The sequence below is a fragment of the Delphinapterus leucas genome, chromosome 3 (assembly GCF_059928025.1).
Source record: "Delphinapterus leucas isolate spDelLeu-1000000601 "Yukka" chromosome 3, BTC_Dleu_Yukka2, whole genome shotgun sequence".
Lineage (NCBI taxonomy): Eukaryota > Metazoa > Chordata > Mammalia > Artiodactyla > Monodontidae > Delphinapterus > Delphinapterus leucas.
In genome coordinates, this window is record NC_143131.1 from 65,438,040 (window position 1) to 65,463,588 (window position 25,549).

At 35.6% G+C, this 25,549-nt stretch overlaps 1 protein-coding gene across 5 annotated transcripts in view; it reads left to right on the forward strand.

The window, feature by feature from the left end:
• The window catches only part of MSH3 (mutS homolog 3), a 182,999-nt gene that overhangs the window by 86,288 nt on the left and 71,162 nt on the right, over positions 1-25,549 (forward strand). For 3 of the 5 annotated variants that reach the window (XM_022593737.3, XM_022593721.3, XM_089909079.1), the window contains exons 13-17: positions 1,034-1,166; positions 14,711-14,919; positions 15,649-15,817; positions 21,404-21,468; positions 23,861-23,977. In XM_022593737.3, the coding sequence (XP_022449445.2) occupies positions 1,034-1,166; positions 14,711-14,919; positions 15,649-15,817; positions 21,404-21,468; positions 23,861-23,977 (693 nt within the window). The remainder of the gene's footprint in view (positions 1-1,033; positions 1,167-14,710; positions 14,920-15,648; positions 15,818-21,403; positions 21,469-23,860; positions 23,978-25,549) is intronic. The other 2 variants (XM_022593729.3, XM_022593739.3) reach the window with 1 other exon arrangement.

A 25,549-nucleotide genomic window follows, 5' to 3' on the forward strand; every position in this document is an offset into this window, starting at 1 on the left:
CACTTTGGGTGTAGCCATTCATAAAATCCTGCAGCCCTGGCCTCCCATGTCTCCTGATGTTTTTCCTCTGCACTTTCCTTTTTGTTTTTTTGGCTGTGCTGTACGACATGCGGGATCTTAGTTCCCTGACCAGGGATCGAAACCCATGCCCCCTGCAGTGGAAGCGTGGAGTCTTAACCACTGGACCGCCAGGGAAGTCCCATCCTCTGCACTTTCTATTGCTGCTCCCAGTCTTTGCCCAGGCTCAGTGTGCCTAGTCCCGTTTCAGTCAAACACTTGATCAATTCAACCACCACCACCAAGTATTCTCTCAAAAAAGTTGGTTAGCTGAAAGAATTGCTTTTTGATTGAGATGGTCCGTCCTTTCAGTCAGAGTAGAAAATTCATTTGCCCACTCTAGACCCATTTTATTAGCCAGGTAATACAAGCAATGGTAGCAAGTAAATTTTCAATCTCAGTGGTTTAAATACAATACAAGTTTATTTTTTGCTAATGAAACGTTCATTTGGTAGCAGATGTGGGAGTGGAGGGTTTCCTGCTCTACTCACACACCCATGCTGATGGAGTCAGCAGGTGAGGGGCTCACAGAATTGCCCTGGACTCAACAGCCAGTTGGCAAAGGGGGAAAGAGTGAATGTGGAAGATCACAGGAGGTTTTATGGGCCAGGGCTAAAAGTGGTGTAATCATTCCTACCCACATTTCACTGGCTAGAACTTGGGTACACGGCCATACCTCACTGCAGGGGAGGCTGGGAAGTGTAGTCTGTGTGTTTGCTCTGGAGGAAGGAAAACTTAAGGAGCCAGTCTCTGCTGGCTAGTTAATGACTAGCCATCTAGTTAATGACTTTCCTTGTGTGGTACCTGCTCTTTGATTTCGATGATAAGGGGCAGAGAAGGGCCAGAGGTATGGAGGAAGAGTCTCCTTTGTTCTTTTCTGAGTGGCTGCTCTCACAGTGCTGGGCATTAGAGTGGGAAATGCCTGCAGTCTGAGTTCCTAACATATCTGATAATTGCCATTACTCTGTTCTCACAGGGAGATAAATGCTCGACTTGATGCTGTATCTGAAGTTCTCCATTCAGAATCCAGTGTGTTTGGCCAGATAGAAAATCATCTACGTAAATTGCCTGACATCGAAAGAGGACTCTGTAGCATTTATCACAAAAAAGTAAGTGTGATAGAAATCGAATCTTTTAAAACTGATAATGTTCTTCAGCTTGAGGACACCAGGTGCTAATGGGAAACATCTCAGAGCTTTATTTTTATTTTATTTTGTAAAATCTTGCAGATAACATGAGAGAATCCTTAGAAATTTTAATTGCACAAACTGAGATTATTCCAATTTTTGCATTGTAAATAGTAAAGTTTGCCCACTTTTGTTAACTATAGCAATACATAGAGGCCCTTCTGTTACAATACAGGATGTTCTCCTGTTTCAACCTCAAAGTATGTACCATCATCAAAATAGGAAATTTACTTAGACCATCTACTTTTAGAAAGAGATGCCTTATTTCTTTTGACCTCAGAACAACTTCTTATTTGACTTAACTGAAGGAGAAATCTGCTAGTAAAATATTTGTGGTGGTATTAATATGCAGACAAGTTTGGATATTGAGTGTAAGTAAAAAGCATTCCTTTGATTTTCATCACTTAAGCTTTACAGTTTAAGTCATAACAGTAACAAGTGAGGTTTATTAGAGAAATAATTTGCTTTATCTTCAAAATGTGCCTAAAATTTTTAAAAAGTATCAATTAGTTATATTTATAGTTGTTAATAAACTTTTTATAGTGTCTTACCTACTGCAGAAGTCACTCACATACATTAGACTCTGTTCCTTGTAAAAAAAAAACTTGGTGAGGTTGAGAAGGTTTAGCACCTTCTTACTGGTGGGAAATTATGTATATTGTTGTCTTTATATAATGCTACAACACCTTGCATTACCTTGACTAAATGATGATGTTAAGAAGAAGGTTAGTAACTTGTTACTAAGTGACAGAATTCATATTTAAATGAGGGTCCTTGGTGGGGTTTTAGTGGCTTACATTTTTGGACATTACCATTTTTGATGTAGTAGCAGTTTTGAATACCATTGCATTTTTTCCCCTGGTTGTCCCTACATAAGCAAATTTTATTTTTTGCCCAAATGTAAACCCTTGCCAATTTAATAATTTTATTGTAGAACTTTTTTTATGTGCCCAAACTTTAGTTGTGACCAATTTTTCATGAGTCTTTACTTTTTTTAGGCCTTTTCCCCCACAAAGTTTTACTAGAATAATAACTACTGCTTCCAAGAATACTTGCAGTGCCCAAGAGGACTTACGTAACTGTTCCATATGCTTCTGCTACATTTGAAAAGAAAGAACAAGTTGAAATTGGGAAATACTAATCCCTAGGGAAAAAATGTGTGCATTGGTTAAGGGGTTTGCGGCATCTGTTGTACCATTGCTTGGTGCACTGTGTTGTTGTTTTGCTGCCAATACTAGAGGCTGCCCCGGTAGTTGAAAGTCTTATGGTTGACTCTTTTGAGGTTACAGAATGGATGTCAAACCATTTGTTATTTTGTTTTCGACCTTGACCCAGTGGCTGACAATCAGGGCTTATAACCGTTCATCAAGCAACAGATCTCCAAACACATTGCCTTCACTACTTGAAAGGATTCACTGACAGATGTTAGAGGTTTTTGTTTTTCTCAAGAGAAAATAGGAGCAAAGCTGAAAAAATGATCAATTGCTAATCAGAAGAGCTGAATCAAACTATCCATGGCATCAAAATGGATGCTGTGATTTCTATTATGCCTTCCTGCCTCTCTTTAAACTGTACTTTAATATTTGCATTTCATAAAGTTTGTGAACTTATAAAAGTTTTAAAACTCTGGTAAATGCAGAATCTAGTTCTTTTTTAAATTGAGGTATAATTGATAAACAATGTTATTTTAGTTTCAGGTATCAATATATAACATAAGGATTCAATGTGTATATATATATATATGTATATATATATATATATATATATATATATTGCAGAATGATCACAACAGTAAGTCTGGTTAACATCCTTTACCATTGCATACTTGCAAAGTTTTTTTTGTTTTCTCTTGATGAGAACTTTTAAGATCTACTCTTTTAGCAACTTACAAATACTTTTCGACCATCTTCACTCATTTTGCCCACACAACCACCCCCTGCAACCACTAATGTGTGCTCTGTATCTATGAATTCGGGTTTTCTGTTTTTGTTTTTGTTTTTAGATTCCACATATGATGGAATATGATCCTTTTAAAGGTAACCAACAGGCAGAGTAGGAATGACTTTTTAGAGTTTCAAACTATACTAAAGGAACTTGTGACTCACTCAGAAGCTGTTCCTTGTTGCTGTTTCAGTGTTTACACAAGAATGTGCCTAAAGATTGATTTGAAAAGCGAAGATTAGAAATGATTTGGTAACAGACCAACTTTAGGAAGTCTGAATGCTTTAAAGCAAATTTTTATAGATTAGTTAGCTGGCTCTTGGAACATACCATCAAACACATGTCTGTTCTTTATCATTAGATTACTCTAAATAAGCTTCTGCTGTATGCACCAAATGGTGAGTGATATCCTGGGTACAGATTGTGCCAATTATGTGAAATTCAGAAAATGGTAAGGAACACGGTTTGGATGTTGTGGAAGTGGTAGGCCTAGGCCATCTGGCTGTGTGGAAAGTGTCGTGGAATAGGCACAAATAGGTATTTTTATGTTGATAATAATAGAGGATACCAAGTGGGCCGACTCTTAAATAAAATAAGCATTTCTTTTGATAGTAAGACTTCAAATTTAAATCTTAGAAAATAGTGGTAGTCATAGGAATTCATATTAACTGCTCAATAACTATTTTTTAAAAAAATGATACATAAGTGCTAAGGGTGGTGAATACATTTAAAGGATTATAGCACTTAGTAAATGTTGAAAGGAGAGTGTTTCTAGAATTTTGTAGGCGAGAATAGTTTCATAGCTAGACTGGTAGAAGCCCAAAGCCATGTGTTCAGTATGGAGCTTAGGCTGGGGTTCTTCCAGTCCTGTGATGACCTGCCTCTGCACTTGGACATGTGTTCTCAAGCTCTTCCACAGAGAAGGTTGCTGCCAGAAATGGGGTTGAACATGAGAGACTCCAGGAGCAGCTGTTTTACCCTTATCCTCAGCTTTCTTGCAGCTCCATTGAGTCATTTTGCTTAAGAAGTTTGGGAGCAACCTGCCATGGGCACTTAGGACTTGATTGCAAGCACTTCTGGTTTTCACCTTGCTTCTGTTGCTGACTTAAACTTTATATCATACCTGAACGTGAACCATCAATCCCCTTTTTTGCTTATCAAATTACAATAATTACAAGACATTATTATTCAGAAATTCTATTGAAAATGTTAATTTTTGCTCTTTTATTAGAATGTACTATTAAATGACTCTAGGTCAATTCTAGGCTGTAAATTAATTCTAGGCTGCACATTTATACAAACAGTGCAGCTTCCTGTATGTATCTTTCCCAGCAAGCCATGGCCTTTCTGGAGAAAAGGTGCTTTATGATGCATTTTGAACTCAGCTTTTGTTCAGGTGGACCTAACTTCCTTCTTTTTCTTTTTGCGTAATTTACTTCATTCCTTGTAGTTAATTATTATCTTTCTAAATGTGTTCTTAGCATTCATCCATTTATACATATATGTGTATATATATGTGTGTGTGTGTATATATATATATATATATATATATATATATATATATACTATTTATGTTGTGTACTTATCATTAACTCAAACTTATATTGTCCTCTCATCTCCAGATATTTATTTTCATCAAATATTCTGTTAATTTCATTTTCTTGAGTCTTCCTACCTGATCCAACCTGGACTGATTGCCCTGCTATACCTGTTGAATAGCTATCTTCTTAGATTCCCTTTATTTCCCTTGAACTGAATCTTTTGTTTTCTGTATTCCATAACTTCCTCTTGGTTTATTCCATCATTTTGGTAGAGTACGTTCTCTAGAAGCATCCTGAGAAAGGGCACTGGAAGTAAGTTTTGAAACACAGATGTCTGGAAATGTCTTTTTTCTTTTACTCTCACATTTGATTGGTAGTTTGGTTGGGTATAAAAATTCTAAGCTATAAATTATTTTCCTTCAGAATTTTGTGTTACTTCATTGTCTTCTTCAATAGCTTCTACTATTGTTAAACAGTCTGAAGTCATACTGGCTCGTGATTCTTTGTGTGACTTTTTGTTGTTGTAGTTCTTTTTTTCTCTCCTTCTGGAAACGGAAGATTCTCTCTGTCTCCAGTGTTTTAAAATTTCATGACGATTTGCCATGATTTGGTTCTGTTTTAATTCATTGTATTGGGCCCTTTCAAGCTGGCAACCAAGTTCTGGGAAATTTTTCTGAATTATTATTATTATTTAAAGTTTGGAAGTACAATTATAAATACAAAATTATTTTTTTTATTGAAGTATAGTTGATTTACAATTTGTTAATTTCTGCTGTACAACAAGGTGATTCAGATATGTGTGTGTATGTATATATATATGTATATATATACATATACACACATTTTTTTTTAATGTATTCTTTTCCATTATGGTTTATCACAGGATATTGAGTATAGTTCTCTGTGCTATACAGTAGGACCTTGTTGTTTATCCGTTCCATATATAATAGCTTACATGTGTTAACCCCAACCTCCCACTCCACCCCTCCCCCAACCCCCTCCCTCTTGGCAACCACAAGTCTATTCTCTATGTCCATGAGTCTGTTTCTGTTTCATAGATAGGTTCATTTGTGTCATATTTTAGATTCCACATATAAGTGATAATCATATGGTATTTGTCTTTCTCTGTCTGACTTACTTCACTTAGTATGATAATCTCTAGGTCCATCCATGTTGCTGCAAATGGCATGATTTCATTCTTTTTTTATGGCTGAGTAGTAGTCCACTGTATATATGTAACACAGCTCTGAATTATTTTTTGATGATTTCTTTCTTTCTGCAGCTCTATTATTTGAGTTGATTGAATCTTCTGGACTGATTATCGAACTTTCTTCTGTATTTCCATCTCTTTACACTTTTGCTTTACCTTCTTGGAAATTTTATCACGTTGATCTTCTGCCTCTTTTGTTGCATTTTTCATTTCTACTCTGATAGTTCAAGTTCTAAAAATTTTTGGTTGTTTTCTTATTCTCTGAATGTTTCTTTTTTAAAAAAATAACGTGCCATTTTTACTTCGTGATTCTCTGTTTATTTCAGTACTCTTATTTCAATATTCTCTGTTTAACTGAGGATATTGTTAACATTTTTTTTTAGAAGATTTCTTCTACCTGTATAGGCTCTATTTCTTCTAGTATTTGTTGGTCCATTAATTGATTGTTTTAATTTTTGCATTTCATGTTGGAATTTTTAATCTGTCTGATCATTTTTAAAGAGTGGGGAACTAAAATGCTGATAGCAAGGTCTGTGTAGTTGAATGTGGCTTGCAAATTATGAGGTGAACTGTAGTGTGAACTCAATGGTCCACTTATTGGGGGAACTCCTGGTATATGCTATCTTTAGAATTTTCCTCTTGGGCTTGTGAGATTCCCTGGGGACTCTTTCAGTTTTCTGACTGCTAATGTTCTGGGAGCTCAATGGGGACAGCTGGGAATCTCAGCATTCAGTTTGTACTCATTCCTTTAATTCCTTGCTTTTGGTGGTACTCTCATCCTTCACTGTGCCTGAAGCTGGTACACACACCCTATGTTTTACCTTCTCCAGAGAAGAAAACTACAGTTGACCCTTGAACAGCATGGGTTTGAACTGTGTGTGTCCTCTTATAGCAGATTTGTTTCAATAAATATGTACTACAGTACTACATGAACCATGGTTGGTTGAATCCATGGATGTAGAAACACAAATATGCAGGGCTGACTGTAAAGTTATATTCAGATTTTTGACTGTGTGAAGGATTGGCACCCCTAACCTCCACATTGTTCAAGGGTCAACTGTAGTCTTCTGTAGGGTAGGAAAATGGTGGTAGTTTAGGAGCATATAGAGGAATAGGGGATTGAGGGATTTAATTGCTGCTTAATTCACTTTCAACCAGTTGTTTTCTCCCCTCCCAACTCCCCTACTCCCAGCTTCCACTTCCACTTTGTGCCACCAGTTCCTGAGTCTTAGGATTCTGGGTATAACTCAAGTGGGGCCCTACTTTTCCTCATAGCTGCTTAAGATTCAAATACCTTGAGGCTTCTAAGTCAATTACTGTTAGACCATATTCTTTGTAGCTTCTAAGGGATTGTTGCTGTTGTTTTTTCTCCTAATCATGAGGTTTCATGACTTTTAAAACAATCTTGGTCTGTAGTTTCAAGACAGAGTGAAATTAGATGCACATGTTTAGCACATACTCTTTATCCCAAGCTCCAAAAGGAAAAATTATTCACGTTCGAAGATGGAGTAGAAGGACGTGTGCTCACTCCCTCTTGTGACAGCACAGGAATTACAACTAACTGCTGAACAGTCATCGACAGAAAGGCACTAGAACTCACCAAAAAAGATACCCCATGTTCCAAAGACAAAGGAGAAACCGCAGTGAGACGGTAGGAGGGGTGCAGTCACAGTAAAATCAAATCCCATTACTGCTGGGTGGACGATTCACAAACTGGAGAACAATTATACCACAGAAGTCCACCCACTGCAGTGAAGGTTCTGAGCCCCATGTCAGGCTTCCCAACCTGGGGTCTGGCAATGGGAGGAGGACTCCCCAGAGAATTGGACTTTGAAGGCCAGTGGGATTTGATTGCAGGACTTCGACAGGACTGGGGGGAAACAGAGACTCCATTCTTGGAGGGCACACACAAAGTAGTGTGCGCACCAGGACCCAGGGGGAAGGAGCAGTGACCCCATAGGAGACTGAACCAGACCTACCTGCTAGTGTTGGAGGGTTTCCTGCAGAGGCAGGGGGGTGGCTCACCGCCGGGAGAGGACACTGGTAGCAGAACTTCTGGGAAGTACTCATTGGTGTGAGCCCTCCTGGAGTCCGCCGTTAGCCCCACCAAAGAGCCTGTAGCCTCCAGTGCTGGGTCACCTCAGGCCAAACAATCAACAGGGAGGGAACACAGGCCCACCCATCAGCAGGCAGGCGGATTAAAGTTTTACTGAGCTCTGCACACCAGAGCAACACTTAGCTCTACCCACTAGTCGCTCCCATCAGGAAGCTTGCACAGGCCTCTTAGATAGCCTCATCCACCAGAAGGAAGACAGCAGAAGCAAAAAGAGCTACAGTCCTGCAGCCCGCAGAACAAAAACTACAATCACAGAAAGATAGACAAAATGAAAAGGCAGAGGACTATGTACCAAATGAAAGAACAAGATAAAACCCCAGAAAAACAACTAAATGCAGTGGAGATAGGCAACTTTCCTGAAAAAGAATTCAGAATAATGATAGTGAAGATGATCCAGGACCTCAGAAAAAGAATGGAGGCAAAGATCGAGAAGACACAAGAAATGATTAACAAAGACCTGGAGGAATGAAAGAACAAACACCTAGAAGAATTAAAGAACAAACAGAGATGAACAATACAATAACTGAAATGAAAAATACACTAGAAGGAATCAGTAGCAGAATAACTGAGGCAACAGAACGGATAAGTGACCTGGAAGACAGAATGGTGGAATTCACTGCTGCAGAACAGAATAAAGCAAAAAGAATGAAAAGAAATGAAGACAGCCTAAGAGACCTCTGGGACAACATTAAATGCACCAACATTCGCATCATAGGGGTCCCAGAAGGAGAAGAGAGAGAGAAAGGACCCGAGAAAATGTTTGAAGAGATTATAGTCGAAAACTTCCCTAACGTGGGAAAGGAAATAGCCACTCAAGTCCAGGAAGCACAGAGAGTCCCAGGTAGGATAAAACCATGGAGAAACACGCCGAGACACATAGTTATCAAATTGACAAAAATTAAAGAAAAAGAGAAATTATTAAAAGCAACAAAGGAAAAATAACACACAAGGGAACTCCCATAAGGTTAACAGCTGATTTCTCAGCAGAAACTCTGCAAGCCAGAAAGGAGTGGTACGATATATTTAAAATGATGAAAGTGAAGAACCTACAACCAAGATTATTGTACCCAGCAAGGAGCTCATTCAGATTTGATGGAGAAATCAAAAGCTTTACAGACAAGCAAAAGCTAAGAGAATTCAGCACCAACCACCAAACCAGCTCTACAACAAATGCTAAAGGAACGTCTCTAAGCGGGAAACACAAGAGAAGAAAAGGACCTAAAAAACAAACCCAAAATAATTAAGAAAATGATAATAGGAACATACATGTCAATAATTACCTTAAATGTGAATGGATTAAATGCCCCAACCAAAAGACACAGATGGGCTAAATGGATACAAAAACAAGACCCATATATATGCTGTCTATAAGAGACCCACTTCAGACCTAGGGACACTTACGGACTGAAAGTGAGGGGATGGAAAAAGATACTCCATGCAAATGACAATCAAAGGAAACCTGAAGTAGGAGTACTCAGATAAAATAGACTTTAAAATCAACAGTGTTACAAGACAAGGAAGGACACTACGTAATGATCAAGGGATCAACCTAAGAAGACATAACAATTGTAAATATATATGCACCCAACAAAGGAGCACCTCAATACATAAGGCAAATGCTAACAGCTATGAAAGAGGAAATCGACAGTAACACAGTAATAGTGGGGGAATTTAACACCTCACTTACACCAATGGACAGATCATCCAGGCAGAAAATTAATAAGGAAATACAAGCTTTAAATGACACAAAAGAACAAATAGATTTAATTGATATTTATAGGATGTTCCATCCGAAAACAGCAGATTACACTTTCTTCTCAAGTGCACACAGAGCATTCTCCAGGATAGATCACATCATGGGTCACAAATCAAGCCTCAGTGAATTTAAGAAAATTGAAATCATATCAAGCATCTTTTCTGACCACAACACAATGAGATTACAGGTAAAAAACCGTGCAAAATGCAAATACATAGAGGCTAAACAATATGCTACTAAATAACCAAGACATCACTGAAGAAATCTAAGAGGAAATCAAAAAATACCTAGAGGCAAATGACAGTGGAAACATGACGATCCAAAACCTATGGGATGCAGCAAAAGCAGTTCTAATGGGGAAGTTTATAGCAATACAATCCTCCCTCAAGAAACAAGAAAAATTTCAAATAAAAAATCTAGGGCTTCCCTGGTGGCGCAGTGGTGGAGTCTGCCTGCCGAGGCAGAGGACGTGGGTTCGTGCCCTGGTCTGGAAGGATCCCGCGTGACGCGGGGCGGCTGGGCCCGTGAGCCATGGCCGCTGGGCCTGCGCGTCTGGAGCCTGTGCTCCGCGACGGGAGAGGCCACAGTGGTGAGAGGGCCACATACCACAAAAAAAAAAAAAAAAAATCTAACTTTACACCTAAAGGAACTGGAGAAAGAAGAACAAAAAAACCTCAAGTTAGTAGAAGGAAAGAAATCACAAAGATCAGAGCAGGAATAAATGAAATAGAGACAAAGAAAACAATAGCAAAGATCAATAAAACTAAAAGTTGGTTCTTTGAGAAGATAAACAAAATTGATAAACCATTAGCCATACTCATCAAGAAAAAGAGGGAGAGGACTAAATCAGTAAAATTAGAAATGAAAAAGAAGTCAAAACAGACACCGCAGAAATACAAAGCATCCTAAGAGACTACTACAATAAACTCTATGCCAATAAAATGGACAACCTGGAAGAAATGGACAAATTCTTAGAAAAGTATAATCTTCCAAGAGTGAACCAGGAAGAAATAGAAAATATAAACAGACCAGTCACAAGTAATGAAATTGAAATTGTGATTAAAAATCTTCCAGCAAACAAAAGTCCAGGACCAGATGGCTTCACAGGTGAATTCTATCAAAGATGTAGAGAAGAGCTAACACCCATCCTTCTCAAACTCTTGCAAAAAATTGCAGAGGAAGGAACACTCCCAAACTCTTTCTATGAGGCCACCATCATCCTGATACCAAAATCAGACAAAGATATGACCAAAAAAAGAAAATTACACACCAATATCATTGATGAATATAGATGCAAAAATCCTCAATAAAATACTAGCAGACAGTATCCAACAACACTTTAAAAGGACCTACACCATGATCAAGTGGGATTTATCCCAGGAATGCAAGGCTTCTTCAATATATGCAAATTAATTAATGTCATACACCATATTAACAAATTGAAGAATAAAAACCATATGATCATCTCACTAGATGCCGAAAAAGCTTCTGACAAAATTCAACACCTATTTACGATAAAAACTCTCCAGAAAGTGGGCATAGAGTGAGCCTACCTCAACATAATAAAGGCCATATACGACAAACCCACAGCAAACATCATTCTCAATGGTGAAAAACTGAAAGCATTTCCTCTAGGATCAGGAACAATACAAGGATGTCCACTCTCGCCACTATTACTCACCATAGTTTTGGAAGTCCTACCCATGGCAATCAGAGAAGAAAAAGAAATAAAAGGAATACAAATTAGAAAAGAGGGAGTAAAACTGTCACTGTTTTCAGATGACATGATACTATACATAGAAAATCCTAAAGATCCCACTGGAAAACTACTAGAGCTAATCAATGAATTTGGTAAAGTTGCAGGATATAAAGTTAATGCACAGAAATCTCTTGCATTCCTATATATTAACAATGAAAAATTTAAAAGAATTTAAGAAACAATCACATTCACCATTACAACAAAAAGAATAAAATACCTAGGAATAAACCTATCTAAGGAGGTAAAAGGCATGTATTCAGAAAACTGTAACACTGATGAAAGAAATCAAAGATGACACAAACAGGTGGAGAGATATACCATGTTCTTGGATTGGAAGAATCAATATTGTGAAAATTTGACTGTACTACTAAAAGCAATCCACAGATTCAGTGCAATCCCTATCAAAATACCAATGGTATTTTTCACAGAAGTAGAACAAAAAATCTTACAATTTGTATGGAAACACAAAAGACCCCGAATAGCCAAAGTGATCTTGAGAAAAAAACTGGAGCTGGAGGAATCAAACTCCCTGACTTCAGACTATACTACAAAGCTACAGTAATCAAGACAATATGGTACTGGCACAAAAACAGAAATATAGATCAATGGAACTGCATAGAAATCCCAGAGATAAACCCACGCACCTATGGTCAACCTATCTCTGACAAAGGAGGCAAGGATATGCAATGGAGAAAGGGACAGTCTCTTCAATAAGTGGCACTGGGAAAACTGGACAGCTACATGTAAAACAATGAAATTAGAACACTTCACTAACACCATGCACAAAAATACACTCAAAATGGATTAAAACTTAAATGTAAGACCAGACACTATATAAAACTCTTAGAGGAAAACGTGGGAAGAACACTCTGACATAAATCACAGCAAGATCTTTTTTGACCCACCTCACAGAGTAATGGAAATAAAAACAAAAATAAACAAATGGGATATAATGAAACTTAAATTTTTTGCACTGCAAATGAAACTGTAAACAAGACGAAAAGACAGCGCTCAGAATGGGAGAAAATATTTGCAAACAAATCAACAGACAAAGGATTAATCTCCAAAATATATAAACAGTTTATGCAGCTCAACATGAAAAAAATAAACAACCGAATCCAAAAATGGGTGGAAGACCTAAATAGACATTTCTCCAAATAAGACATACAGATGGCCAAGAGGCAATGAAAAGCTGCTCAACATCACTAATTATTAGAGAAATGCAAATCAAAGCTACAATGAGGTAACACCTCACACTAGTTAGAATGGACATCATCACAAAATCTACAAACAGTAAATGCTGGAGAGGGTGTGGAGAAAAGGGAACCCTCTTGCACTGTTGGTGGGAATGTAAATTGATACAGCCACTATGGAGAACAGTGTGGAGGTTCCTTAAAAAACTAAAAATAGAATTACTATATGACCCAGCAATCCTACTGCTGGGCATATACCCAGAGAAAACCATAATTCAAAAAGACACATGCACCCCAGTGTTCATTGCAGCACTATTTGTAATGGCCAGGTCATGGACGCACCTAAATGCCCATTGATAGACAAATGGATAAAGAAGATATGGTACGTATATACAATGGAATATTACTCAGCCATAAAAAGGAATGAAATTGGGTATTCTGTAGACACGTGGATGGACCTGCACACTGTCATACAGAGTGAAGTAAGTCAGAAAGAGAAAAACAAATATTGTATATTAATGAATATATGTGGAATCTAGAAAAATGGTACAGATAAAGAGTTTGCAATGCAGAAATAGAGACACAGATATAGAGAACAAATGTATGGACACCAAACGGGGAAAGTGGTGGGGGCGGTGGTGGGGTGAATTGGAAGATTGGGTTTGACATACATACACTAATATGTATAAAATAGGTAACTAATAAGAGCCTGATATATAGCACAGGGAACTCCACTGTACAGTAGAAAGTAACACAACATTGTAAAACAACTGTACGCCCCTGAAAAAATTATTCACGTTCATGTTACAAAATTACAACAGTATACAGGAGTGTAAAATAAAGAGTAAAAAGTCTTCCTTTACCACCCTCCTGCATATCCACTACCCAGAGGTAACTAGAGAAAGTTACATGTGTACTTTCCAGAAATTTTCAATTTATACTTTTATTTCTGTAGAATAATATATATAGTTCAAAGAATCACAAATGATATTTTACTGTGTAAATACATATATGGTATATAGTGTAAACATATACTATGTATATTTAATATATGTTGAAACTACAGAGTTCCATATCAACCTGCACATCAGTATTTACAGATGTCTAAGTTTTTTAACTGTTTTATAGTATCACATTGAATGAGTTTTTCCTAATATCTCAGTTGCTGGACACTTGTTTCTTATTCATCTTTTTAATATAATTACCAACAGTGCTACTGTAAAGATTTTCACTACTTGTGAAAAATAATTTTAGTTAAATCCTTTAAAATGGAATTGTTTAGTCAAAGGGTATATACACTTTTTATTATAAATATATGCCAAATTGCTCTTCAAGAAAGTTATGCCTCTACTAGTAGTACATAAAAGTGTCATTTTTCACACTCTATGTGACTTAGCTATTATCATACTTTAAAACCTTTGACATTCTGATGAGTGAAAAATGCTATCTTGTCATTTTAATTTGCTTATCCTAATTATATGTGACATTAATCATGTGCTTATTGGACTTTTTTTTCTATGAGCTTCATAGTCAATTCGTTTAGCCACTATTCTTCGGATTATTCATCTTTTCCGTGTCAATTTGTAAAACCTCATTATACTTGAGAGAATTTTGCCCTTTATCTCTTAAAAGTTTTGCAGATATTTTCTCAGAATTATTCTTTTTATTTGCGACATTGTTTACTGTATTTTTGTTATATGGTCAACATATTTTAAAATGAAAAAATACTGAACAAGTATTGGCTTTCCTATCCTTGACTCAAATTATTTTCTTTATAGCTTGAAAATATTATCTTATAAAGTGCTTAAACTATTAACATTTAGGACATATCAACAAAAACTTTATTTCAATTAACTAATTTATACAGTAAATTAAAATTTTCTTTTATTCTGATTCTACCTTTAAAACAACCACTAACTATATTTCATTTTCACATGTTATGCTATTTAGGAAAAATATTTCTATTTTCAGTGTTCTACGCAAGAGTTCTTCCTGATTGTCAAAACCCTGTATCACCTGAAGTCAGAATTTCAAGCACTAATACCTGCTGTTAATTCCCATGTTCAGTCAGAGTTGCTCCAGACATTTATTTCAGAAATTCCTGAACTCCTCAGTCCAGTGGAGCATTACTTAAAGATTCTCAATGAACAAGCTGCCAAGTAAGTAGCAGACCCTTAGTTCTTCCTTTCTAGCAGTGAAAGTAATGTATTTGCCATTTGATGTGTGGATACTTAAGTTTCTATAGAAGTAATGATAGAAGTTGCATGTAAAACTAGAAATGTGATCGGATACTAAAGGCTCTATATTACAGCTGGAAATAACACTTAGTGTTTAGGCAGTTCCGTCATACAGAACAAATGTGGTACTTCTCCAGGTATCAGGTGATGAAAAGGTAAAGTCCAGGCCGAGCAAGTAGTAGCAGTTTATTAATCCAAAAATAGATGGCAGATGGCATCTTGTGCTTATTTGCTAGATATCCAGAGATCCTCTGCTTTATATTCAGAAACTGTGGAAGGAAAGTTATCCTCCAAGGAGTAGTCGTTTTACAATTTATCCCACAAAGAACTCTATGTATAAGAAAAAAGATTTGACAGTATTTACATTAGTGTTTATTTTCTGAATATACAACATGAAATGTTGAATTTCATCTCTTGGTTTCACCATGGCAATCATGAACTTGCAAAACGAAAATAATGTTAGGGTAATTTTGTCTGTCTTCAAAGAAATTAAGAAACTCACCCATAAGTATTTAGTGGAAGAGCTGGAATTAAAATCTTGTTCTCCTGACTTCCTACCCTTTGGTCTTTCATTATGTTTTGAAAAATAATTGTTAATTGGTATAAGTAATATGCTTTAATATATGTATTTGCATTTTCTCATTTTTTTAGGATTGGGGATAAAACCGAATTATTCAAAGACCTTTCTCACTTCCCTTTAATAAAAAAGAGGAAGGACGAAATTCAGGAAGTTACTGACAAGATCCAAACACATTTGCAAGAAATACGAAAAATACTAAAAAATCCTTCTGCACAATATGTGACAGTATCAGGACAGGAGGTAGTATCAAACATACTTTTCTTTTACATTAGTTTTCCTCAATTGGAAAGGATATTTTAAAATGTAAATAAAAATCTGAGGATAGATGAAAGTATTATTGTTTTCTTTTTTTTTCAGATTTTCTGTTTTGTTTTCTTGGAAATATATTGTGATAGCTTGTTTTGATAAGAGTTTTCTTTTAATAACAGTATTTGGTTTGCTTATTTACTTCAGTCTCGGTAAAACCATGGAACTTAATGTTACATGTGTTTTAATATTATCTATTGAAATTGTAGAGAACCTTGACTGTTGTCAATAATAACTTTCAAGACTTCATTTGCCCTAAACCCAGGAGAGAGAAGTTAGTCTTTGACTCCCGGCCTGCAGATGATGAAATGATACAAACCACCTAATGTAGCGAATAACCTACACTAATTGGATCACAAAGTGATTAAATGGCAGGGGTTCCTTTTGAAGCAGTATAGCTGCTAAAAGAACTGAAAAAAAACTATAGCAAAAACCTACATTTAGTGGATCTTCCATAAGATTATGGCGCTGTCTAGAATGTGTTTTTTGGTATGTGTATTTCTGTTTAAAGTTTGATATTAGTATCTTAAAGAGAACCAGGAATAAGTACGCTTTTTAAAGTGTACTTATATCTGTCGGTCCTATTCTGAGTCTTGACGTGTTGCTACTTCTACATCTTATGTTTAATAAAATATAAAGATTCCAACTGAGGGAATCTGAAAAATTCTACTTTGTTAAAATAGCAAATTAGGGAATTTGTGAATAATTTCTATAGGATGAACATTTTATTCAGAATTTTAAAAAATAGATATTTTTCTAGTGGGGAAAAGTGTAATTTCAAATGTTTTTAAAATATTTGCACTGCTTTATCTATTTAGCCAAAAGTGTTGATTTGTTTGATTACTTGAAATAAGAAATTCTACAGTAAATTATAATCTTGATTAAAATGTTTATTAACGTAACAGACCAGTGATTAAGTCAGCCTGTCTTCTAGACAAAATTAAGATATTATACTAAGGCAGACATTTCATAATGCATTCCACATAGAGCTCTATATAACAGAAAAATGACTTCACCCTACGTATACTTACTTCTCACTCTTCCCCTGAATAGGCAAATACCAAATACTTAATTGTATCTCTTGGTTTCACTATATAATTATGACCTTGCAAACTGACAAGTGATCTCAGTGCCACTGTTCTGTTCTATTTGTTGAAAATGAGATGATCAAAATTGCTTGGTACATTAATAAAAGATGTTTAGTAGAAAAGTGGTTACCTGGTATTACAGTGGGGAAAGCTGACATTTCTACCACTTACATGCTACATGACCATGGAAGAGTCACCTCTGTAGTGAGACTACTGTGAAGACCAATTGAGTTAAAATACATGAAAGTATTTTCTAATCGGAAAGCACTATGCACATATTATTCATATAATAATAATAATAGTAATATAGTTACCATTTGTCAAGCACTTGTTAATGTTCAGAATGGTGCTAAGTGCTTTGCATATATTATTAATCCTTGTAACAACACAAAAAGGGATTATTCCAGTTTTGCAGGAAAGAAAACTGAGACTTGGCATAGTATAGTGAGATAAGTTACCCAAGTTAGAAGCTCATTTCCAGCCCAGGTCTGCCTCCGATCTTTATACCATGTCGTTATTTCACTCAACTCACAAATATTAATACAAGGGATTATCAACATCATAGATTTTATTTGATGAAATCCAGACATTTGAGAGCTCATACTATTCAGACTTAAATAAAGCTCAAGGCTTTGGAAGACAGCCATGGATTCATTTGGCAGTTTTAAAGTAAAAATGGGGAACGCTGATTAGGAATTCGTAAGGGATAGTAGATTAGTTATTTTGTATCAGTATAGCATTGACATTTAAGAAAAAGCACAGAGTGGAGATTAAGTAATTGGATTACAAAGGATTAACAAGGAAGATAAATTATCTTATTATTTTTAACCTTTACTAAGTTAAGGTGATAAGTTTGAGACAAGAAATTTCTTAGTTTTTAACAATAGGATGGATTCTTTTTGGTTGTTTTTTTTTTTTTAAACCTGTAGAATCTTAATACATCAATACAGAATCACTTTTATAACATTTTTTGGGAATTAGTGATTCTGTTCATTCGAACACCAAATGATAGTCAGCATTGTTATAATCAAATTCTGTTTAAATATTTGTACTGAAGTTATAAGCAAATTTAGAGATACTCAAAGGAATAAGAACAGACTCCATCAAATATGATTACCTCTGAGAAGTGAAGGAGGAAAGAAGGAAAACCCTTGTTTTATATATATGTGCTTCTTATTTTATACCCTTCGGCTCTGTCTGAAATTTTATTTCTATACATATAACTTTGTAATATATTTTTAAAAACCTGTTATAGCAGCCCTACGTGGTACCTGGATCTTGTTAATACTAGTAAAAATAGACTGTCAAGTCAGTGTTACTTTTGGCACCATTCATTTTTTTCACCTTTGTTCCCAGTTTTTACGCATTAGAATACTAAGCCTTATTGACTGTGGTGAATTATTGTGTCTGACTCTGAGAGTATTGGTTTAGAAAATAGTGAAAAAAAGAAAATCCTGGAAAGAAAATAATGAAAGCAGAAATTTACATAGCTTTACATAGTTAGTTCATTGCTTCTGTGGCAGTCTCTTTCATGTTTTATGTGTGGAGAGAATTGTTTCTTAACCTTGAATCAGATATGGAATAGGCATGGGGTGATATTTAGACTTGAGGCAGTATTGATTAGTAGTTTTCTTAAGGAAAAGGAAAGAAATATTAGTGGAAAATCTGTAGAAACAATTTTATTAATTCACAGCATGCAGCATATCCAAATATCTGCTTAGCATGTTTAAGATGTGGGAAGCAATCTGTTACATTTTACATCTAAATAAAAAATATTTGCAAACTCCTAAGACATAGTGGGAAAGAAAGTGGGGAGAATAGGAATGGGTGAAGTGTGGCCTTGGAGAAAACAAAGAGCAGTTTCTGGAGTGTGATAAGAGTTTCAGCAAACTTAACAATGATGCCAGTCCAGTGATTCCACGGGCTGTAGATTGAGTAACAGTATCTGACATTTAACCAGGACAGAACTGGATCCCAGCGGAAGAATATGAGGGTTTGTTACCATGAATCTGGACAGACTTCTAGCATCCACACCTGAGAAACACAGTCACGAACTATAGAGTGAGGGAAGTTGCTATGAGAACTCTCTAAGATTTCTGAAATATATGTTAATTTCCAATTTTTGTTAGTTTCCTTTTCTTTAGCAATAAAGTCTCTAAACAAAAGGCCTGTCTTCTCATTCTTAGAATGTTCATGAAATAGAAAATTTCCTATTCCATAGCTAGTGTAGAACAGACAAAAATTTGCTAGTTGAAGACAATTCTGAGGAGAAACACAGGCTGAAAAGATGGCACACAGGACCAGCACCTGAGGAAGTGACCCCAGGGGTTTAACAAGCAGGAGGTCCACATAGCTTTCCTGATTCTCACTCTGTTTTCCATCCTGTATTGGCTCTATAAATGGCTTGCTTGAGGAGCTGTGGTCCTTAGAATAGACCCTGGATACTTACAGATTGAACAGTTATGGTCCAAACTATTCCCAAGGTGCTCCAAAGGGCTGTGACCAGTGGCAGTTGGTACTGAGTATAAGGCATGGATCTGAATCCAGAGCTGCCATGCTGCAGAGTTATGATGAGTAACTTAAGTACACTATCCTAGCTGGCTGCCCAGAGACCTCACTGAGGCAGTTGTAGCTTCTTTTCAAATTTCCACCATCCTTAGGCAGTAATTCCTATTGAGCTCTGTGTTACACATGTCCTTCCCAAATATTAGTGATCTAACGTGGTCCTGAATTTTGCTGTTTGCCTTTGACATAACTCCTCCCACAATTATTTTTTAAAAAGACCAATGTTTTCTCATAGAACATTTCAAAATAATATTTAAGCAGAATTTTTTAGCCTACTCTTAAAGTGATTTCTCATCAGTGATATTTATTTTGTGAATTTTTTTCCTTAGTCACTTTTTTTTTTTAGCCAAGGGGACTTTTAAAGACTCTTCACTCTTAACTCTTTAACGGGATATATCAGATTTGAAATTGTATTAATTCCCTGTATAAAAGAGGACATCATTAGTTACAAAATCTTTGCTAAGGATGAAAATTCTTAAAATTAACCATTAATTCCTATTATAATTAATGTAAAAGCTACAATGTTTCTATTAATAGAAAAGTAAACTGAAAAGCCAGGCTGATACTTTTTTTTTTTTTTGGCTGTGTCGGGTCTTAGTTGCAGTTGCAGCATGCGGGCTCTTTGTTGTGGTGCATGGGTTTCTCTCTAGTTTTGGAGCGTGGGTTTTCTCTCTCTAGTTGTGGCATGCGGGCTCCAGAGTGCATGAGCTCTGTAGTTTGCAGTGCGCAGGCTCTAGTTGAAGCACACGAGCTCAGTAGTTGTCGCGCACGGGCTTAGTTGCCCCGCGGCATGTGGGATCTTAGTTCCTTGAGCAGGGATCGAACCTGCATCCCCTGCATTAGAAGGCAAACTCTCCACCACTGGACCACCAGGGAAGTCCCAGGCTGATACTATTAATAATATGCCTATTATAAATACCTGAAATGTTGTAAAACATGTGACAAAGTTCCTGTAGCCATCTCAAAATTAGTGGCCGCCACAGAGCTTCTGGGTCCCATCCCATACAAAATAAGTGTATTTTTTATTTGTTTATTTATTTAAATAAAACATTAAATTTCATTGCAATAATACGGGAAAGTGAACAGGAAGAAGAGATGATATATAACTAGTGCTAAAAATGGAAGGTGTGATTGAAGTAGTGATTTCATTTACTTCCTGGATGATTTCAGAAGAGCTTGTAGAGTACAGTTGGATCTATAAAGATATGGTTCATATAAGTGAAAACTTAAAGAAGACACTCGTGAAGAAATCCCTTCCTCCCTTAATTGCTGAGGAAGTTAAGTGCTTTGTCTGAGTATACTTTTAGAGGACTTAGGTTTCTTGGATAAAAACTATTACGATGAATCCTCTTCTGTTCAGAATTAGGGACTGACCATATCTCAGACTGATATAACATCTAATAATCAAATATTTAAAAATTTTATGCACTTAGAAATTCAGTCTTATTACTGAGTAATAGAATTCTTAAGATAATTGGGTAGTAATAAATGAAAAAGGTCATTAAAGAAAAATCACCATTCGTAGTACGAACACAACAGTGTTACAAACATTAAAGCGCCAAGTTATATCCTTTATCACAAACTCTTTGCTGAATACAAATTGTACTTTATCCCAAGTATTGAAACCCTGATTAATAATATTTGGTTGTACAGACATATATGAACTCTCCCAATAACAATACTGGATTTATTTTGAATGTTTAGATTAATATTTGCTAGACTATTATAGCACAGGTTTCTTTTTTTGAATTACAATCATTACATTTATTTTCAGCTATTATAGAACAATTTTGAGGAAGATTTAAAAGATTTAAAAATATAATGGTTAATCATTTAAATATCTAACCTTTATTTGTATTTATTTTAGTTTATGATTGAGGTAAAGAATTCTGCTGTATCTTGTATACCAACTGATTGGGTTAAGGTTGGAAGGTAAGTTTAAAAATACATGTTTTTTCTTATTAACGTGAATTATGACATGTGTTTACCTGCATGCTTCTGGTATGTTAATAACCACATCCTTGACATTAAAAGCAATTTTGGCCCTTCAGTTTCTTTATGGAACTTTAACTAGATAAATAATTATCTTAAACTCTTTTTATCCTGGATTTTAAAACATTTTTTCCAAAGGGTATCTTATTTGTGTACACTTTTCTTGTTTTGTGAACTACTGTTTTATTCTTATACCTCAGAGAACACTTTAAACACATGGAAAAAGAAAGTTGCAGAACCTTCAGTTATAAGATTAATTCGGTTGCTTGAACTTCTTGATGAATGTATACCTGACATTTCTTTTAAGAAGCTGACATTTCATTTTGTGCCTCACTGAGCTTGCTTTCCATGGCACATAGTTATAATAGTTCTTTACATGTTCTTTTTTTTTTTTAAGTTATATCATGAATTGATGAAAATAATCAGAAACAAAATTAGAGAACCATGTTGAGACCCTGCCTTTTCTCCTTGGTAGGCATTAATCCCCAAGAGGGGACTCTTTTAAAGAAGTGGTTTTAGAGAAGTGTATTTCCTCTTGTGAGTAGCATCGTTTGTGAAATATTTATTACTACTCTTAATATGTTTGCATGAACTTGAGATGAAAATACTACATTCGCCTAAGATAGTAGAAGAGGGCCTAGTAGCTGGTGATGGTATGAAGGAACTCTATGTTAAGAATGGAAGGAAATTTTAACATTATTTTGACATGATGTGTGAATGATTATGAATTTTAATTATTATTTTAATTAAAAAAGAAAACTATTTATTATCCATGGCCACTATCAAAGGATCCTGAAGGCACAGTCATGGGTTTCTTTACCCCTGATACCATCCTTTTTTTTTCCTATGTTACCAGAAGCTATAATTGAATTTTGGGTATTATTGATTTTAGGGAATGTTTCCTCATTTTGCAGGCATTCTTTATCTATTTTTGTCCTGTGCTACAGCTAATGAATGGTAATATGCTTTGTGAAGAGAAATTACTAGAAATCATGTTAGTGTATCTAGAACAATCACTAAAATGTCTCACTAAATGAGTTTTGTCAGAAGAGAACTATGATAAATATGTTTGCATAGAAATCTAGATGACATACTTTAAAAGCAATAAGCAAGGCATAAATCAGTGCTGGCGTCTTTTGAACATTTCAATGATGTAAATTGAATGAATAAATAAGACGGTATGGGGGAAGTTTCACTGTTATTTTTTATCTGTTGTTTAGCTATCAGAACCTTGACAGGAATAGGTTAGAATATCATGTCAGATTTCTAATGTGAAAGGCTCACTTATAATCCAATAGCTTGCCAAATTAAAGGTAATTGTGACAGCATGTTACAGGAGTGAGGGTGCAAACAAAGAACAGGATACACTCTGTCATCACCTGCCTATCACTCAATCTTGACCTTTTCTTCTTAAAGTTCCCATCATAGTAATAGCATCAATAGCAGTAATCCCCACCACCGTGGGACAACTCCTAACATTGAGTACTAACGACATAGGTACTCTGCTAAGCACTATCTGATCCTCTCAGCTGTACCTATAAGGTAGATATTATTATTATCCCTATTTGATAGATGAGGAAGGTTTTTAGTTTAGAGAAAGCCAGTTTTATTGGCCCAAAGTCACATAGCTAGCAAGTAAGTGGCAGAGTTGAAGCCTTGGTCTGGATTCTCTGACTGGGGACCCATAGCATCCCCCGTTGTGTTCTGCAGCTTCTTGAGGAAGAAGCAGAGATTATATGCAAGCCCAAAAGAGGAGTACATGATATTTCTTCCCATCCAGGGTCACTGTGAATCTATAGTTAGATCATGAAGAACTCTTCTTTGACTGCTTCCTGAATTAATACATTGCTATTCTTTGTAATGCTTTTTTTTACTGAAATACTTTAATCATACAAAAAAGTATAAAATATAAAAAATAATACCACCCTCACAATATGTCCAACTCCCCGCTTTGTTAGGACTTCCTTTGTTATATTTGCGTCTGATCTTTTTTTAAAAAAGCAAGCATTTTCATTTAGTATAATTTAAATAAAAAAGCTCTTTACTTATGAAACAGAAATTCTAAACTTTGACTTTGCCATATGGATGTAACTTGAAATGAATTTTAAAAGCTTCCTGAACAAAGTCCTGTGAACTTCAAGTATTTTATTTACAACAAAGATCTTTGGAGTCAGTAAAGTTCAGGATCATAATTGAAGAATGTTCTGTATTTACAGCTATTTACTTTCAACGCTCATCAGAGAATAATAACTACTTTAGTTTTCTGAAGTGGTGGCATTACTGATTTCTTAGTAACCTTGATTTCCTATTTATGTTTTTTCTTCTCTTCCAGCACAAAAGCTGTGAGCCGCTTTCACTCTCCTTTTATTGTAGAAAATTACAGACATCTGAATCAGCTCCGGGAGCAGCTAGTCCTTGACTGCAGTGCTGAATGGCTTGATTTTCTAGAGTGAGTTTACAATGAAAAATATAATCTGACTTTTTGCTATGAGAAATAGACCGGAAAATCTTTCCATCAAAAAGAAAAGTAGAGATTACTGCTTGTGACCTGCCATAAAATAGTTGAGTACATGTGTTCTCTGATTTTATTTTTAATCCTTTGAAATGTAAGCTCATTTTAGTCTTTAGTAAGAAACCAAATATACTTTATTGTTACTGTACTAACATTTTGTTGCTAAGAATGTTTAGTAGTGTCACTTTGAAATTCTACCTTGGACTTTGTTTACTTTTCTTATATAAAGGCTTAACATTTTCAGAGTTGGACAAGTATGGGTTAGTTATTTTGTTTTTATCATTGCCATTTAAATTTTTTCTTATATTTTTACATCCTTTACATTTTCCTTTACATTTTTACATCCTTTACAATTTACTTTGTAATTTGAAAAATTTTACATCTGTGGGAAAATTGAAATGAAGATCTATATACCCTTCACCTAGGTTTATCAAGTGTTAACATTTTGCTGTTTGTTTTATATCTCTCTCATACACTTTTTTTTCTGAAACGTTTTAAAGTAAGTTTTAGACAGTGTAATACTTCACACCTAAATACTTAAGCATACATCTTCTAAAAATAAGGACATTTTGCTTTGTAATCTTACATCATACCTAAGAAAAATTAATATTAATTTAAGAAATATTGAATTGCCTCAATTCCCCCTCCCCCCATATTTAATTTTTTAATTTTTTTTATTGAAGTAGAGTTGATTTACAATGCTGTGCCAATCTCTGCTTTACAGCAAAGTGACTCAGTTATACACATATAGACATTCTTTTTTCATATTCTTTTCCATTATGGTTTATCACAGGATATTGAATATAGTTCCCTGTGCTATACAGTAGAACGTTGTTGTTTATCCATTCTGTATATAATAGTTTACATCTGCTAATCCCACACTCCTAGTCCTTTCCTCCCCCACCTCCCTCCACCTTGGCAACAAGTCTGTTCTCTATGTCTGAGTCCTCCTCCCCCCATATTTAAAAAAACTTTCACATGTTGCATTTGGTTATTACGTTTCTTTAGTGTATTTGAATCTAGAATAGGCCCCTACCTTTTTGGATTTTTATGAGATTTTTTTTTTTGAAGAGTCCTGCCTTTGTCTTAAAGAATGTCTCATTCTGGATTTATTAATAGTCACGTGCTCATATTTAATTTAATTTGCTCGTGTGCTGGTAAATGGTTAACAGCCAACTCTCTGGAAGAGTAGTAGTGTGTGTTTGATTTCTGTTGTGTCACTACTCCCACCTGGACTGATTGCAATCTCCTGCTCGACTGGACTGGGAAGAGATGTGCGCAGCTGAGTTTCAAGAGTCAATGGGAGCTGGCTCCAGACCACCACGCATCTAAGCACTTTATATATGTTAGCTCATTATTCCTCACAAGAACCCTATTAGTGAAATATTATTATCATCCCCAATTTACAAATGAATAAAGTGAGATGCAGAAATGAAAAATAAGTTGCTCACAACAAGGGTAAGGATTGGAGCCCAGATGCAACCCAGGGTATCTGGTGGTAGGGTGTGT